The sequence below is a fragment of the Artemia sp. Qi Xiang Cuo genome, chromosome 21, assembly GCF_049724085.1.
Source record: "Artemia sp. Qi Xiang Cuo chromosome 21, ASM4972408v1, whole genome shotgun sequence".
Taxonomy (NCBI): Eukaryota; Metazoa; Arthropoda; class Branchiopoda; order Anostraca; family Artemiidae; genus Artemia; species Artemia sp. Qi Xiang Cuo.
This window is the reverse complement of record NC_142814.1, coordinates 21,786,935-21,802,331: the sequence shown is the minus strand read 5'-3', so window position 1 is coordinate 21,802,331 and position 15,397 is coordinate 21,786,935. Positions and strand designations below refer to the sequence as shown.

Below are 15,397 nucleotides of genomic sequence, written 5' to 3'. Positions count from 1 at the left end.
AAAAATAAGAAATATTTCTGTAAGGGTGGTTCTACCCCCTCTTTCGTCCGGTGCAAAATCTGATTTCAGGAAATTTTGTTTAAATTTTTTTTCATAATTTTCACAACAGTAGCGTGTTAGTGCATTGATATTTTCGTGACAGAGCAAAAGGGAGAAGTTAAAAATAAGAAAGAAAATTATATTAAAAATTACTTTTCCAATTTAAAGGAAATTTTATACCTCATTTCCATAGGACTGTTGATTTTGTTGCCAACATTTATTTTCAATCATGCCAAATATGTTATTAGAAAATACCGCATTCAAAAGAAGACTATTACAGGAAAGCAGGAAGCTCTTTTCAACTAACATATTATTTTGCTGTCAACACATATACAGCTAAAAATATTGTTGGTTTCATCACGTTACATATAAGACAACGCATACTTAATTCTGAAAGTAATTCTTAATAAAATTCTAAAGCTGTAAATTTATGATTTTTTTGCGAAAAAGTATAGAAAAAAATATATCATCAAACGTATCTGTGGGAGTAAATCTATCAAATATCTGAGCAACCGTTGAACACTTGGTCAGGTTTGCATCAGTTAAGACCAGCATGTGAAGCAACAGAATAAACTTCTGCCACTGACTACACGCCCAGTCAAATGGTCAAAATCTATAATAGACGTTTGTAAATGTTGAGGGTTGCAAAATATTTTTTCCAAAATCTTAGAGGGGGCGGGGATTTTTATTTTTTTTTTTTTACAATGAAAATACCAAAAAACAGTATTTTCAATGAAAATACCAAAAATGGTATTTTTTCATAGAGGTTTAAATACATCAAATCTGCATACTAAGACTAAAATATTCAGATATCCTACATAAGGGGTTTTCAACCCTTTAACCATACTCATGTCCAACTACCCTAATGTGCGAGAATACCAACCCCGATAACTCTTAGAGACTCTTTTTTTTACCACTTTCGAAGACACCCGGATAAATTAGCTTAAAATAATCATATGTAAGCACTAATAATGTAAAAAAAATTATACTAATCGGAATTAATCTATATGAACTAGGATAGGGACAATAGCTTCTCTTTTTCTTCTCTTACCTTCCAAATCATTGGCTTTATTTCCACTACTCTTCATTCGTCTATGTCTTTTCTTGACGTTAGGTGTCTCTAGTCTACATGACTCTTCTGTGCTCAAGTCTTCACTGAAAAAAAGGAAAAGAACGATTAATCCTTATAATCAAAGTTCCACTTTCAGAATCCGGGAGAATTTTTCCCGTAGGGGGAGGGATTAAGTACTTTTGAACATCGTACGGTTGCCAAGCATAATGTAAATCTTTGCAATATAATTTAAAGATCATATAATTTTTAACGTTATTTGGAAAATACTCAATACCCCGTTCCCCTGACCCAAATGAAGAAGGGTAATAAAATGACCCTACAAATGCGTGCTTTTGCAGATTTAACAGTGCAGATTTTTGCAGATTTAACAAAATATTAAATCTGCAGTGGCCCTAGGCACAGCAGTCATTACCTCTGACATAGACTCAACCACAAAATCCGCCATTAGAACGAAAAGGTGAACCTGGCTACGCAACAAGCTATTGAAAAATTGTAACGGCCCAAAATATTAAATCCACAAAAAAACCTAACCTCAGCGGTCTCTATCCTCAGCAACCTTAAGATAGAGATAGCCTGCAAGAGAGGTCAAGACGAATTTACTTCCTATAGTTTTGTCTTTTGCGAGCAATATTATATAATTATATAAAATTATATAATTTTATATTGTGAGCAAAATTATTATATAATTTTATATTGCCAGCAAATTATATAATTTTACTAGACACAATAGAAATCTTTTGAAAAGAATACACTAAGCTGAAACATTTTTATCTGAAAATTTTTTTTTTGGGGGGGGGGGGGGCATTTCACAGTTCCTCTCCTTGGATTTAATTTCTGGGAGGGGGGGGGGGTATTTTTTTTACGAGTGATCTTGTCAAACTAGTGATTGCACAAAACTGATAGGGCACATCTATACTTGAAATTTCAATGCTGCCGCCATTTTCAAATAGCGAAGGAGATCCTGCTTTTATAAAATGCCATATTCCTCTAGTCTGTCTCAAATATAACAAAAATGCTATTAGACAGAACCTATAAAATAGCAATTCGGTTTAATATATCCCATTGGCCTTCATAAATCTACTCGCTTCTGAGGGCATACTCCCATCGCAGCAATTGTTTTGTTCTTAAACACATTACTATGTTGTATACGATCTAATTATTTTAAAAGTCACAGACTGAAATTAAATGAAAAAAAATAGGGGCTTTTGTTCACAAGAAATTAAAGAGCCAAGTTCAACCTCAAAACCAAGAGAGATTACTCTGAACATTAAGTAGCTGCCTTTCTCCTCAGCCCACCACTTTTTGCGTCAAAATTTAACTTGCGTTATGCCCGAGCCCTGTTATAGCCACACACGTGGATAAAATTAAAACTAGGCACGATTACAGCCCAAAATATGTGTCCCGTTCTCAATTTGTCGAGTTGATCAATGTCCAACTTTCAAGCGCCAAATTTATGATTAACCAACCAGAGTAAAGATTAAAGGGATATTTTTTTTTTTGAAAAAGATGGAATCTTAGAAAAGCAGTTTTCCTATTTGTGAGATGAACCTCGTGTAAGATTCAAAGACAAAGTTGGGAACAAATTAGCGTTGATACAAGCTTCTCAAACAAATTTCATGCCCTTTCAAATCGCCCTTGCTTTGCTCGCTTCGGTTGCCCTTTGCAACAGGTTCACCCGTTGATTTGCCCTTTTTCACTTCGGTAGCACAGGTGTAACATTATAATAAAAGAAAAACACAAAAATTCACGAATCTGAGCATTTTGATGAGTGACTGTTGTCTAGCTCAGGCATTATACTGAAAACTTCAAACGCAAAAGTTCTTCAATTCCATCGATTTTAGTTATCTAGTTTCTTCCCATAAATTCGAGCTGAAAATTCTGCGTTTTCGGTCTTACTGAAAGCACTCTGCATTACAAAAATATACTAAGTTCAAGAAATTCTTTCCTAGAGTAAGAAATAAATATCATAAAATACGAGATATACAATAATAAAATATATGCAATAAATAAACAGCTGATTTTTTTTAAGAAGAGGGCTAATTAGACTTTAATGTAAAGAGAGTTGAGAGGGCAAAAATACTCCTTATGTTTGAGTTAGTATCTGTTAATTGGAAGTTTTAACTTTGCTCTTTACTTTCATGTGATATAGATTGTTTTTATTCTTAAAAGAATCTACTAGAAAAGACAGAAAGAAGGAAAAAGAGAGAAGGATAGAGAGAGAAAAAGAAAGACAGAGAGAGAGAGAGAGAGAGAGAGAGAGAGAGAGAGAGAGAGAGAGAGAGAGAGAGAGAACTTCAGAAGCCTTTCTTAAAAAAAAATCCTTTGTCTCAAGTTATTTATATCTTTCAATGACATGTTGATAAATTATCGCGTCTACGTCTGACTGTAGACTGGTTTCCTACCTTCCATTGATGACTTTATTGGCTCCACCCTCTTTAAGGAGCTCATAGGCTGTTAGGAGTACTTTATCTTTCTTGTCTTTCCCAATCAAAGGAATGTTATATCCTAAAAGAAAAATGATATATGAACATAAATAGACACAGAATATAAAATACCGATGGTGCCGTAATAAAAGACCAACTTATGTTATCCCTAAGACTGAGTTGTCTTTACAAAAATCCCCAAACCCAACACTTGATTTCAGGAAAGTTTTGGGGTGTTTCTGCATCATCGGGTTTCAGGTCCCTAGAAAATTTTTCATCGCCTGTTATACGGTATAAATTACCACTAGATACTAGGCTAATGATAATATAATCAGACTTAAGATGTTTGGCAAAAGAAGACAAATAGAGAGTGATTCAAATTTCAGGTTTATAATTTCAGGCCTCTGAAACTGTAACTGTTATTTTAAATGACATAATTTTATCAAGTATAATCTCCCAATGCATACTTCAATGTGGAGTAAACAAATAATTTCGACAGATTGAAATAGATTTTTTTAGACAAGCACAGCAATAACTTGCACAAGAATACCCGAAATTAGGGAAATTTGGTATTAAACAATAAAAACCTTTTTCGTTTAAATTAAATCTTTTCTAAGTTTTTTTTTTGCCTTTTCGTTAAACGACTTTTCCGTTAAAATCATCACAAATGGGAGAATTTTGGTCCAACAAATGGCAAGTGCAAATCTTAACAGCTGTTTCTAAGGCCTCGCAAGTAGGGAGTGCAAATCTTAACATCTGTTTCCAAGGCCTCGCAAGTAGGGAATGAAAATCTTAAAAGCTGTTTCCAATGCCTCGCAAGTAGGGAGTTCAAATCTTAACATCTGTTTCCAAGACCTCGCAAGTAGGGAGTGAAAATCTTAAAAGCTGTTTCCAATGCCTCGCAAGTAGGGAGTGCAAATCTTAACAGCTGTTTCTAAGGCCTCGCAAGTAGGGAGTGCAAATCTTAACATCTGTTTCCAAGGCATCGCAAGTAGGGAGTGCAAATCTTAAAAGCTGTTTCCAATGCCTCGCAAGTGGCTAGTGGATATCTTAACAGCTGTTTCCAAGGCCTCGCAAGTAGGGAGTGCAAATCTTAACAGCTATTTCCAAGGCCTCGCAAGCAGGGAGGAGTGTTTCAAAGTATTAAGGCCCTTCAATTTTTTTAAATTACGCAAAACAGGTTCTTTATGGCAATTGATGGCTATAAAGGTCTTGAAATGAAAACCCCCTCAAGTCCTGGATACAGTTCCGTTCTTTCCTTGAACAAAAATATGTTTTTCCAACATAGAATAGAGCGTGGCGTTACAAGAACTGCTTAATAACGTGATTATATCAAGTCATTGGATATTTCACTTCACATCTAACACTTCCCCCTTCTTCCCAAAACTCCGGCTAAAATAACAATTTTAGAACAGACTATTCAGTCGAAGGTATATATTGCTACCAAATTAGCTTAACTGGACCAACAAGCTTATTCATAATTTCACTTTTTTCTCTTTCTGAAAAATCTCTATCCTCAGCTATAATACAGCTACAGCATTTCAGATATTACAGTCTTGATTATTATTCATATTCAAGCTCAGAACCGCCAAAGAGATTATTATCTACAATTTTTCTTTCTCAGTGTTGTTATTTACGCAGCTTTGCCATTGATTCATGCAACAAATAAATTGATTTAAACTATTCCGCCAATCCCGTCTAGAATATCTTGTTTGTTATTCTTAAGTCTAATCGAAGCAGTTTTACAACTTTTTTTTAAATATAATAGTAGTCCTCATGGGCGTAGAGACGGGGCAGGAGGGGGAGGGGAAGCTACCCCCCCTCCTAGACCTTCAAATTTACATTAGATATGGCTGAAAAAGCAGAAGGTTGTAAAAGCAGTTGATAAAAGGCCCTCAATCACACTATCGACTGCCCCCCCTAGACAATATGCTGCCTACGCCCATGGTAGTCCTACACACTATAACTGCGGTTGCAGCGATAACTGCAACCTAGTAAAAGACGAACACGACCTACATACTATAGTAACCAAAAAAAATAGCCTGAAACCACCTGAAAATGGTATCGGATCGAAACACAAAGTCCGCCATTAGAATTGCCCTGGCCAAAAGCCCTAGACAGAAAACTTACAGTCGCATGGCTTGAACAACAAGGAAAATACATTGACTTGAAAAACGAGGAACATCTTTTTTTGCATGGGGAAGACTTATTTGTCCTTTTTTGTCTCTGTTCTCCGCTGCTAGAAGGGCACAGGATATCATGGATAGCTTTTTAAGGGTCATTTTAAAGGAAACTGTTACATAAACTCACTTTTGTATTTAACAAAACACAATATTTAATCAAAATGAAAATAAGTCAAACAAGTTATGTCAACTGAAAGTAAGGAGCAACATTAAAACTCAAAACGAACAGAAATTTTTAGCACTTTAAAAAAAGCCTCCTAATTTAGTTAAATGACCCTTGTATGTCAGAAGTCGTTCTTTAAAAATTCATTTCTTTTTCATCTCTCATTCATCTCTTTTTAATTCGCCTCTTACTTTATAACCACCATATCTAAAAAATTCATTTACCACACTATGGACATCAGGGGCAATCCTTTTATTTTGATAAAAAAAACTCAATTGCAGTAAAATGAAGAGCAACAAAATGTTAAAATCAAGAGCAACAAAGAAAGTATACCATTCATAAGTCTGGCTTCTTTTACGAACTTACGCGACGATGGCAACGGCAATGAATATAGCAATGATATGTAGAATTGCAGCATAGTATTTACTAGTTTATAAATTTGAAGAAAAAAAAATCCTATTATTCTTACTCGCTTCGGTTACTACGTTAGGCTGTTTGGGCCTCCAGTCTTCACACACCCCCTCTTACTTGGACACACAATAGAACGAAATATCCCTTTATTTTGGACATGATATATTTTGCTCCTTAAAAAGGGCACTGTGGATTTTATTTCCCTTCAAATTATTTCTCTCTCGATATTCTACAAATTGTATTTTATACCTCTTTAGACAGTGACAAAGACAGGACTAAACACTGGAACAAACGATGAACCCAGGAACAAGCAGAAGCTTAAACACAGTAGTGAACACGTCATGGCTTTATGTTAAGTATTTTTTTTAGGACATTAGACATTTCAATGGGCAATATTCTGCGTCCACTAATTTGATAAAATCACTCTTGGGGAACAAACTAAACAGCTAAACAAAAAAAAACATTAGCACAACACAGGCAAAAATGTGACTCTTCCTGATGTTTAAACTCGGTTCTACAGTAAAACAGGCGTAAACAACGGGTAACTTGCATAATTTACGGTCCTTTCCCCAGAGGCAGGAGGGTCATGTTATTCTCGGAGGAATATTTATTGGCGGGATGCCCTCTATTCCCTTTCAAACCTGAATAAGAACACTAGAACTTCCGATTTCTAATTGAATCAGCACTCTCTGAAGTTTCTCCGACCGCTCACGTAAGAAAAACATGAAATTATTTAATGGCTATACAGCTCAAACTCTAAGCTTTCCACAGTGTTAAATCGATTTTGTCATGAGACCTAAGCAAATAACCTTCCTTAGGGATTTGCGAAAGAGATGAACTAGAATAGGGGTATCTTCATACTGCATTGCTTTGAATATTAATTTTCAGAGCGATTTTTTCTCTCCCAGAACCGCTGCGACCGTTCAATACTACTCAAGCATACCTTGAATTAAGAATATGTCACAGAATCATTACAAGGAATCAGTCAGGCTTCAACTTATTTAAATATTTTTTTCATTTAAATTATTTACTACTTAAATTATTAAAAGCTTTATTAAAAAAAATATTTACTAAAAAATATTTACTACTTAAATTATTAAAAACTTTATTTAAAAAATTATTAAATTACTACTTAAATATTAAATTATTACTTAAATGACTTATTACTTTTCCATTCCTCCAGCCTAGTTTCAGGCATTGTGGTTTTGTCTTTGTCATACCAGTAATTTCTACAAAATTACTTTTTTCACTTTTAAGGCATACCAAGCATAGTGAAAAAAAAACAAAAAAAAAAAACAATTGTTTTAGGTAAAAAAATTCAGCCCTTTATTTAATTCAAAATATTTTGGTCGAGAAAATATTCCTCCCAAAATTTTTAAACCTGATCCCTTGATATACAACAACAGTACAATTCTGAAGAATAATCAGTTTAGTTCCTGAATTCCTCATGATTTAAACAAGAAATCTTTTGTAATAAAATTTTTCATATTATCTATTTTGCCAGAATCCCTGACAATTCTGTTAAGTGGGACAAAATAAAGGAGGCTAAAAAAATGCAGATCAGAGAAACCATCATAGCAGAGTACTGCATCGAACCGGATATCGTACAGTTCAGAAAACTGTGAACAATACGAGTAACAGTGATACGAGTCTACGAGTGGAGTATTCTAGTGATGAATAGGAAACTAGCCATAAAATCAAGTTAAGTAGCAAAGCACAAGTCGAAAGGAAGATAGATCAAAAGGCGAGGGTACTTTAAACGATTTACTATTGGAGACTTCTGAGAATTCAGAATTGCTCTTGGATGCTTCTGAGGAATCATAATCTTCTAGTACTGATCTTGAGTCTTCTACTCGCTACTCATTTAGTCAATCCTGTCATAAAGGTGAATCCTATCATGAAAGCTTAATGAAGAAGGAATTCCTGATTATTTTAATGAAACTCATAGCAAATCTTACGCGCCTGTTCTTTGATTCAGAGAGTCCAGAATCCTATAGTTGCAATAGCCATACAGGATCATACAAGATGAAAGATAAGGTGAAGAACAAAGCAAAGAAGACAAAAAAAGGTAAATAGCTTAGCGGATTCGCGTTTAAGCGGTTGACTGTAATAAGGATTACATCAACGACAACGTATGGGACGAGAGATTCGGCAATGACGATGTCAACGGTAACGAGGATCATCGCTGTCGTTGTTGGCCTCCATTAAAACCATTATCATAATAAAAATTGTTATCTTCTATGTCATTGCTGACCGTCTAAAACAACAAAGATATGGATGCAGCATCATTATCATTATGATCATCAGCATGATCTGATCTCTTCAAAACAACCTCCCGAAGCTTTGTGCAATCACACCCCTTGCACTATCACCAGCTATCTGTCAGGATGATTCATCTCCACGAAGTGCTGTTCCATGTCGTCTCCATGGCTGGTTGTCCTATGATGAGTTTTACAACCATAACTTAGGATGAAATAAGTTCTGCCGAATTGATTTTTGTTTGGTTGGATTTTCCATTAGTTCATTTCTGCTGGCCTGAATTTCCCTGAGTTTGGGTTTTGCCCAGGTCGAGCTTATATGACACCGCAGTCGGCAAGCACATTAATTAGAAAGATAAGTGCTCTTTTTTGAATGGCAATGAACTTTCTTGTCATTATTGGCTGTAAAAGGATAAAATTTTTAAATCATTGATAATGGCGAGGAAGCTAGAGGACTCGTCCAAACTCGTCCAAACAAGTGGCGGCGATTTTGTCTAGAGTGAATTACAAATTAGTTCAAGCCTTTAAAAGGAGACTTTATTTTCCAATAAATATTTTTTATTTCCAATATTACAGAGATGGTATTGTAGAACCGTTATAACAGCTATTTACATTCTTCCTCAATCCCAAAAAATACTTCTGTGCCCAAAAATAAACAAAAAATTTTGGTGTTGGAAGACAAAACTCAGAATAAATTCATTTGTACATGTTTATCCTTCATACACTATGCGAAAGTTGTATTATTTATAGTCAAAATGTCTCGAATTTTAAAACAAAAAGGGGTAAAATGATAGGCATCAAGACATTGATGCAGTAGGCATCAAGACATGGCTTATTGTAGAAAAAAGCCAAGACAGATAGTCTGAGGGATTGAGAGGCAAAAATGTTTAAATGGGACGGGGAAACGGCAGTGACAGTGAAATTTGTTTAATCTTAGTTGAACATTTCAGCTCAATATCCAAGAGCCATCCTCAGCAAAACCTATATATAAATAAAATAAGATAAAGACTTACATTAAAATTCGATCTTTAAAATTAAAATTTAAAATTAAGTTCCATAATAATTGCTTCAACGAAGTTTAACTAGGACTGAAGATAAAACAACACGAAATGAGGTAATTCATTCGGGTTAATACAAATCAAGAACATGTTTTTAGTATGATTCTTGATTTTTTAGCAGCTAACCTAAGAGGTCTTTTTGTAAGAGTTAGAGTTTCGTAAGAGTCTTTTTGTAAGTTAACAACTTTGTTCACTAGCCATGCACAAGAGCCCCATCCCCCCCCCCAAAAAAAAATTTCACCAAAGATCTTGCCTGTTTGTTCCCACAGCTCATTAAAAACATCGGTCTTAATCACTAATGCCTGAATATTGAACTATTGATTTAGTAATATAATTTACTAAATTGTTTTTAATTAAATTTGTGAATAGAGCGTTGAGTGAGTCCTCCCCCAGATCCCTATTTGAAAAAGTATTACTTAACAGCTTAAGTTTAATTTCTATTGCTTCAGGAACAGCTTTGTTTAATACCAAAATCATAGCTTGCTATTGAGGGAGGGTTTTCAAAAAGTGTTGCATGGCTGGAGTTTTCAAAAATATGGCTGCTTATAGCAGAATCAAAAGAATTGCACTCATCTTTATGTTATATCATCGTTCATAATAACCTTAGTTATTACAATCAAAATAAACTTAATTTTAACAATTATCGGCCAATTCTTCCAAGCCTTTTCGTCTACGGAAAACTTCCCCTGCCAACACAGGTCAAGTTTTTCAACCTTGTTGTATACATTATCCTTACTATTAATACTTCCTACATACCTGAAGCTATCAACAAGGAGCATTCTCACGGTACCCAACATTAGCTATCCATCATCACTTATTCCTAATTTAAGAGCTAACTGAGGTCCCGTTTCTATCTTTAACTGGGACTTTTTCGGGCTCACAATTTCTTGTCCCTCCCCTCCCCTGTCATTTCTCCCTAATTTTTTACCATAGCATTACAATATCTTACTATTATGCCTTCTGACTATATCTTGCAGATCCTGAACAATTTTAACCATAAGCGCCCTTTCAAATCTTCACACATCCATACTTTATGCTGGCACTCCTTCCCTCACTCCCTCTTATTCTTGCAAGGTTATCATGTATCCCTATTTTTACTAGCCATGTACTTGAACAAAAAAAAATTCCACCAATGATCTTGCCTGTTTGTTCTTACAACTCATTCAAAAACTCGTTCTTAGTCACTAATGCCTCCGTAAATGGGTTCGAGTATGTAATTAGAATTCTATTATTAACACATTCTCAGTTTAAACAAGAGTTAGAAACTTTTCCTCATAAATCCCACTTTCTAACTATGCAATCCACCCTTGCCGTCTAAACAAATAATTCCCTAACACTCAATTATATGTTTCCTAACCCTGGGAGATGAGTTTTCAGAAGCTCCTAAAACGCCTAAATTTGTCTGTCGAACTATCAATACGGTAAATGTCTTTCAACGTTGTAAAGCTCCGTCACAATTGTCACGTTGCTTATAATACTGAAAGCAGTAGAGCCTCAAGAAATGATTCCACCAGTGCAGGACAGAAAACAAAAGCTAATACTAGAGCCTGCACAAAGCACTTACAAAGCGAAATTACAAGATTTCCCAGGTATCTCCAGTTGGATGAAGGCTTTGTGCAACTCTGGGCCCATCTTGGTCACTATATGGTTTTCACCACTAGACAATGCACTCTTATAAACACGAATCGACCTCCTTCACAAACAAATCCTAGTCCCATCATCTCCGTTTCATTATAAATTCAAGTCTGCTTTAGAGCACAATTTCAAATTGCTCTAATTAAAAAGCCATAATTTACACAATGGAAAATTAGAAAAAAGCAAACCTCCAACGATAGACAATGAGCCAACACTGTCCAAAGCATTAATATTACCATTCGACTGACTAGGATTCACGGGGGTTGAAGGAGGGTTCATGGTTGATCTTGAGCCTCTCGGCTTTTGGCCAGGAACTTTGACTGTTACAAATTGTAATGAGATCACTTTCCCTTGTACGTCCTCCATGTATTCCTACAAATACAGAACATTATACTCTCAGTAGACTAAGGAATACATATTAATAAATCTAAATTTTAATCAATTTGCTTTAATTATCCGTGTTTTTTTTACTCTCTTCTTCATTTTCAATTTTTTGTTGTTATGGTCCTCAACAAGTTCGCTTCCAGGATCTTTATTATTATTGGGTTTATTTGAATAAATTGAATTGAATTGAATTATGAGCCCTGGTACATTATAGGCGCACACTGCCAAAAGTGTCATAGAAGAACGAACAGATAGTTTTTAAATTATCCGTCTGATAAACGCTTAGGTCCCCGCGTAAAGGAGTCGAATCAAAATGGTCATAAAACAATTTAGTTAAGTAATAAATCTAACAAATCAATTAGTTAAACCTTAATTATTAAATTCGTTTAACAAATCTATCTTTTTTTGCCTTTCAAATGTTTAGGTACTAAATTTAAAGTTTTAAATTTGGACAGAATCCTTTTTATCTAATATTAATGTACAATTTTTTTTTATGATATACGGAAAAAGTGTCGGTCTTCAGAGCTTTCAAAATTTCTTAAATCTGAACAAAGGATTGCATACCAGTACTTTCAATACAAGTAAGGTATCCCGTTTTATATCTAGTTGATACTTCTCTACTATCACCATTAATCAAAGGGCCAATACATTTCATCCTCCATTTCAACTTCACTGTTGCAAAGTCGCAAGCTACCTTTAATATCGTTTTGAGGAATTCTGGCGTTATTTCTTAAATATTAAATCAGGTTATTTCCTAAAACGTAATAATATATTATAATAATATAGGTTTGCTTTTAAACAATTCCTTAAAGCACTTTTTCGCAATACTGATACCCTTGAAGAACATTTATAATAAATTATGTGTCTCCAGTAGCCCCAGCGCAATATTGTCAACTTGACAACAAAGGATTGTACTTGGAATTTTCACATTTCTGACATAATAGCCAAAAACTGGAGGCTAAACGATTCTCAAAGAGAGTATCGGCAGGGCTATGTATACAGGAGGATCGAAGTAAGACTGAATATAGATTGTTTACCTGAAACTTCCCATTAGAGCAGCTTTGCAAAGGGTTCTTAGCACACTTCTCAAAAGTCTGAAATGCAAGGTGCGACCTTCAGGCGTAAGAACGATGATGTAAACCAGAAGTACTTAAACTTTTCAGACTGCACCCCCCCCCCACTTTGTTCAACCCCAGGCGTGTCCCAACCCCCCCCCCCTAAAAATAATTTTAATAGTCAGTCATAATAAAAAAAATTAAACAGCGGTTTATCGATAAAACAACAAACTTAGATAGTGGCTTATGTTGATCGTTGCTACCTGTATGTCATTTATAAATATATAAGAATGTACACACTGTAAAAGACGCAATTATTATTACGCAAATTTCACAACTGTTTTTCTGTCCTACCAATGATTGATTTAAATGATTTAAAATCAACTGAATTAAAATCAAGTATTTTGCAGTAGGCATCAAGACATGGCTAATTGTAGAAAAAGCCAAGCCAGATAGTCCTAGTAATTGAGAGGCGAATCTGGGATAAGCCCTTGTTAGTCTTGTGTAAAAATTATGTCATTTTATTTGTTGATAGATAAGTCTATCTATCATCCATCCATAGGTCAATCCTAGGGCAGAACTAAGGTAGATAGTCGTAGAATAAAGGGATGAAAGATAGGATTGATTTTGGGTTGTCACGTGACAGACAATGTCCATTGGAGTTATGAGCGGCAAAAAAGTGAAACCTAAGCCTAATAGGCTTAGCCCCTTGCAGTCTAAAGGTGGAATACGATGTCATAGGATTGCCACATGGCCTACTAGTCCCCTGGAAATGTAGGCAAAACTGGGTGCTAAGCGATTCTCAAAAAGAGTATCAGTTGGGCTATGTACACAGGAGGATCAAAGTATGACTGAACATAGATTTTTCACCTGAAACTTCCCATTAGAGCAGCTTTGCAAAGGGTTCTTAGCAATTTTCTCAAAATTTTGAAATGAAAGATGCGACCTCCAGGCGTAACAACGATGATATAAACCAGAGGTACTCAAACTTTTCAGACTACACCCCCTCCCACTTTGTAGAAACCCAGGCGTACCCCCCCCCAAAAAATAATTCTAATAGTCAGTCATAATAAAAATAAATCAAACAGCGGTTTATCGATAAAACAACAAAATTAGATAGTGGCTTATGTTGATCATTGCTGCCTGTATATGATGTATAAATATATCAAAATGTACGCACTGTACAAGACGCAATTATTAGTACGAAACTTTCACAACTCTTTCTGTCCTACCAATACAGTGCTGATTTTTTAAAATTGTATCCCCCCCCCCCTCGAAGGGCGCACCCCATTCTTTAAGAACCTCTTATGTACATCATATATCTTCCATATTTTTCTACACCTGGCTTCATAGTTGCTCATTCTTTCTGACAGAATATCTAGCAGCCTCCCCAAAACAACAAGGGTTCCAAGAAACCCTACCGACAAACCTTGTTTTCAAGGATCTATTACTTCCTAATTAGATGTTCGAGCTACCTTGGTTTCCGTGGTCACAGCCTTTTTTTTTCCTGCTAACATTACTCTGTCTTAATGCATTTCCCTTTATTTGCTTTTGGTGTGCTACTAACCAAGGCCGTACCTAGGATTTTTTTTTTCGGAGGGGGTTTTACTCAGATTTTTTTCGGGGGGGGGGGGGGGTACAGAAAAAAAAACACATACAAAATTTGTTTATATCCATTTATGTTACGTTTTTACGAGTCAAACAAACATTACGGGGGGGGGGGGTTCAAACCCCCTACCCCCCCCCTCTGGATACAGCCTTGCTACTAACAATCCTTGTTTTTTCTTCTTCTTTTTATTTAAAGAGCTTCATATTGCTGGTTCAGTTAAAGCTCCAATAGTGGTATTCCAACTGTAAATATATTGACAATAAACAAAATATTCAAATATTTTATTCAACACTCCGATAAATTTACAGTCACATTTCTCATTCTGTCCACCACAAAACTGGTCAATTTTATCCAGTAGAGGCAAAAGGTTCTTAATCCTTGCCGTAGCCCGCTTAGTCTTATAAAATAGAATCAAAATAAAAACTTACATTTATACTTGGATGATACGTAAGCTTTCCATCATCGGAGAGGGTAACATATTTCTTTTTCCAATCTTTATTTAGACCAGTTCCTCTCTTATAAAGGACACCTTGCTTAACTGGTATAGATCGACCACTACCAAATTCGGAATTTGAGCCAATATTTTTGTTCGATTTGTCACGAGATTCTTCTTTTTTAGAAGATGGAATGAACAAGTTGGAACGGCGGCGACTTTTCCTTCAAAGGAAATTAAATAAATAAAACTAATTGAAAACAAGACTCACTTGTCATGTTTGCTAGGGGACATAACAATTACGTATTTTCTGATATTCACTGCAATGATTATTTTGATTAAACCTATAGGCTGATTTTAATAACACAGAAACAAAATATTAGCACAGTTACGAACATTAATTGCAACGACTTTTAATACATACCTTTATAGCTACTAAGGGAATTTTAGATCAAGGCTAAACCCTTTCAAAAGTCCTTTAAACTTAAACACTGATTGCTGAAAATTGTTTGTCGAACAAGGACATCAGAGTTTTCCGCCCAAAGGTAAATTACACTGATCTTGGTTTTTACCTAATTGACTGACTTATTCCGTTCCAAAAGTTCAGGCTACGTTTGGCGTTAGAGGTCTTGATATATTTTCATTGTGCTTGATTTTTAATTTCGATGGGCATT

At 35.2% G+C, this 15,397-nt stretch overlaps 1 protein-coding gene across 3 annotated transcripts in view; it reads right to left on the bottom strand.

The window, feature by feature from the left end:
* Nucleotides 1-15,397, bottom strand: part of CenG1A (Centaurin gamma 1A) — a 273,686-nt gene that overhangs the window by 96,796 nt on the left and 161,493 nt on the right. For 2 of the 3 annotated variants that reach the window (XM_089107130.1, XM_089107128.1), the window contains exons 9-12: nucleotides 14,719-14,947; nucleotides 11,431-11,614; nucleotides 3,514-3,616; nucleotides 1,091-1,194 (exon numbers count right to left, since the gene is read on the bottom strand). In XM_089107130.1, coding sequence (XP_088963256.1) covers nucleotides 1,091-1,194; nucleotides 3,514-3,616; nucleotides 11,431-11,614; nucleotides 14,719-14,947 — 620 coding nt within the window. The remainder of the gene's footprint in view (nucleotides 1-1,090; nucleotides 1,195-3,513; nucleotides 3,617-11,430; nucleotides 11,615-14,718; nucleotides 14,948-15,397) is intronic. The other variant, XM_089107129.1, reaches the window with a different exon arrangement.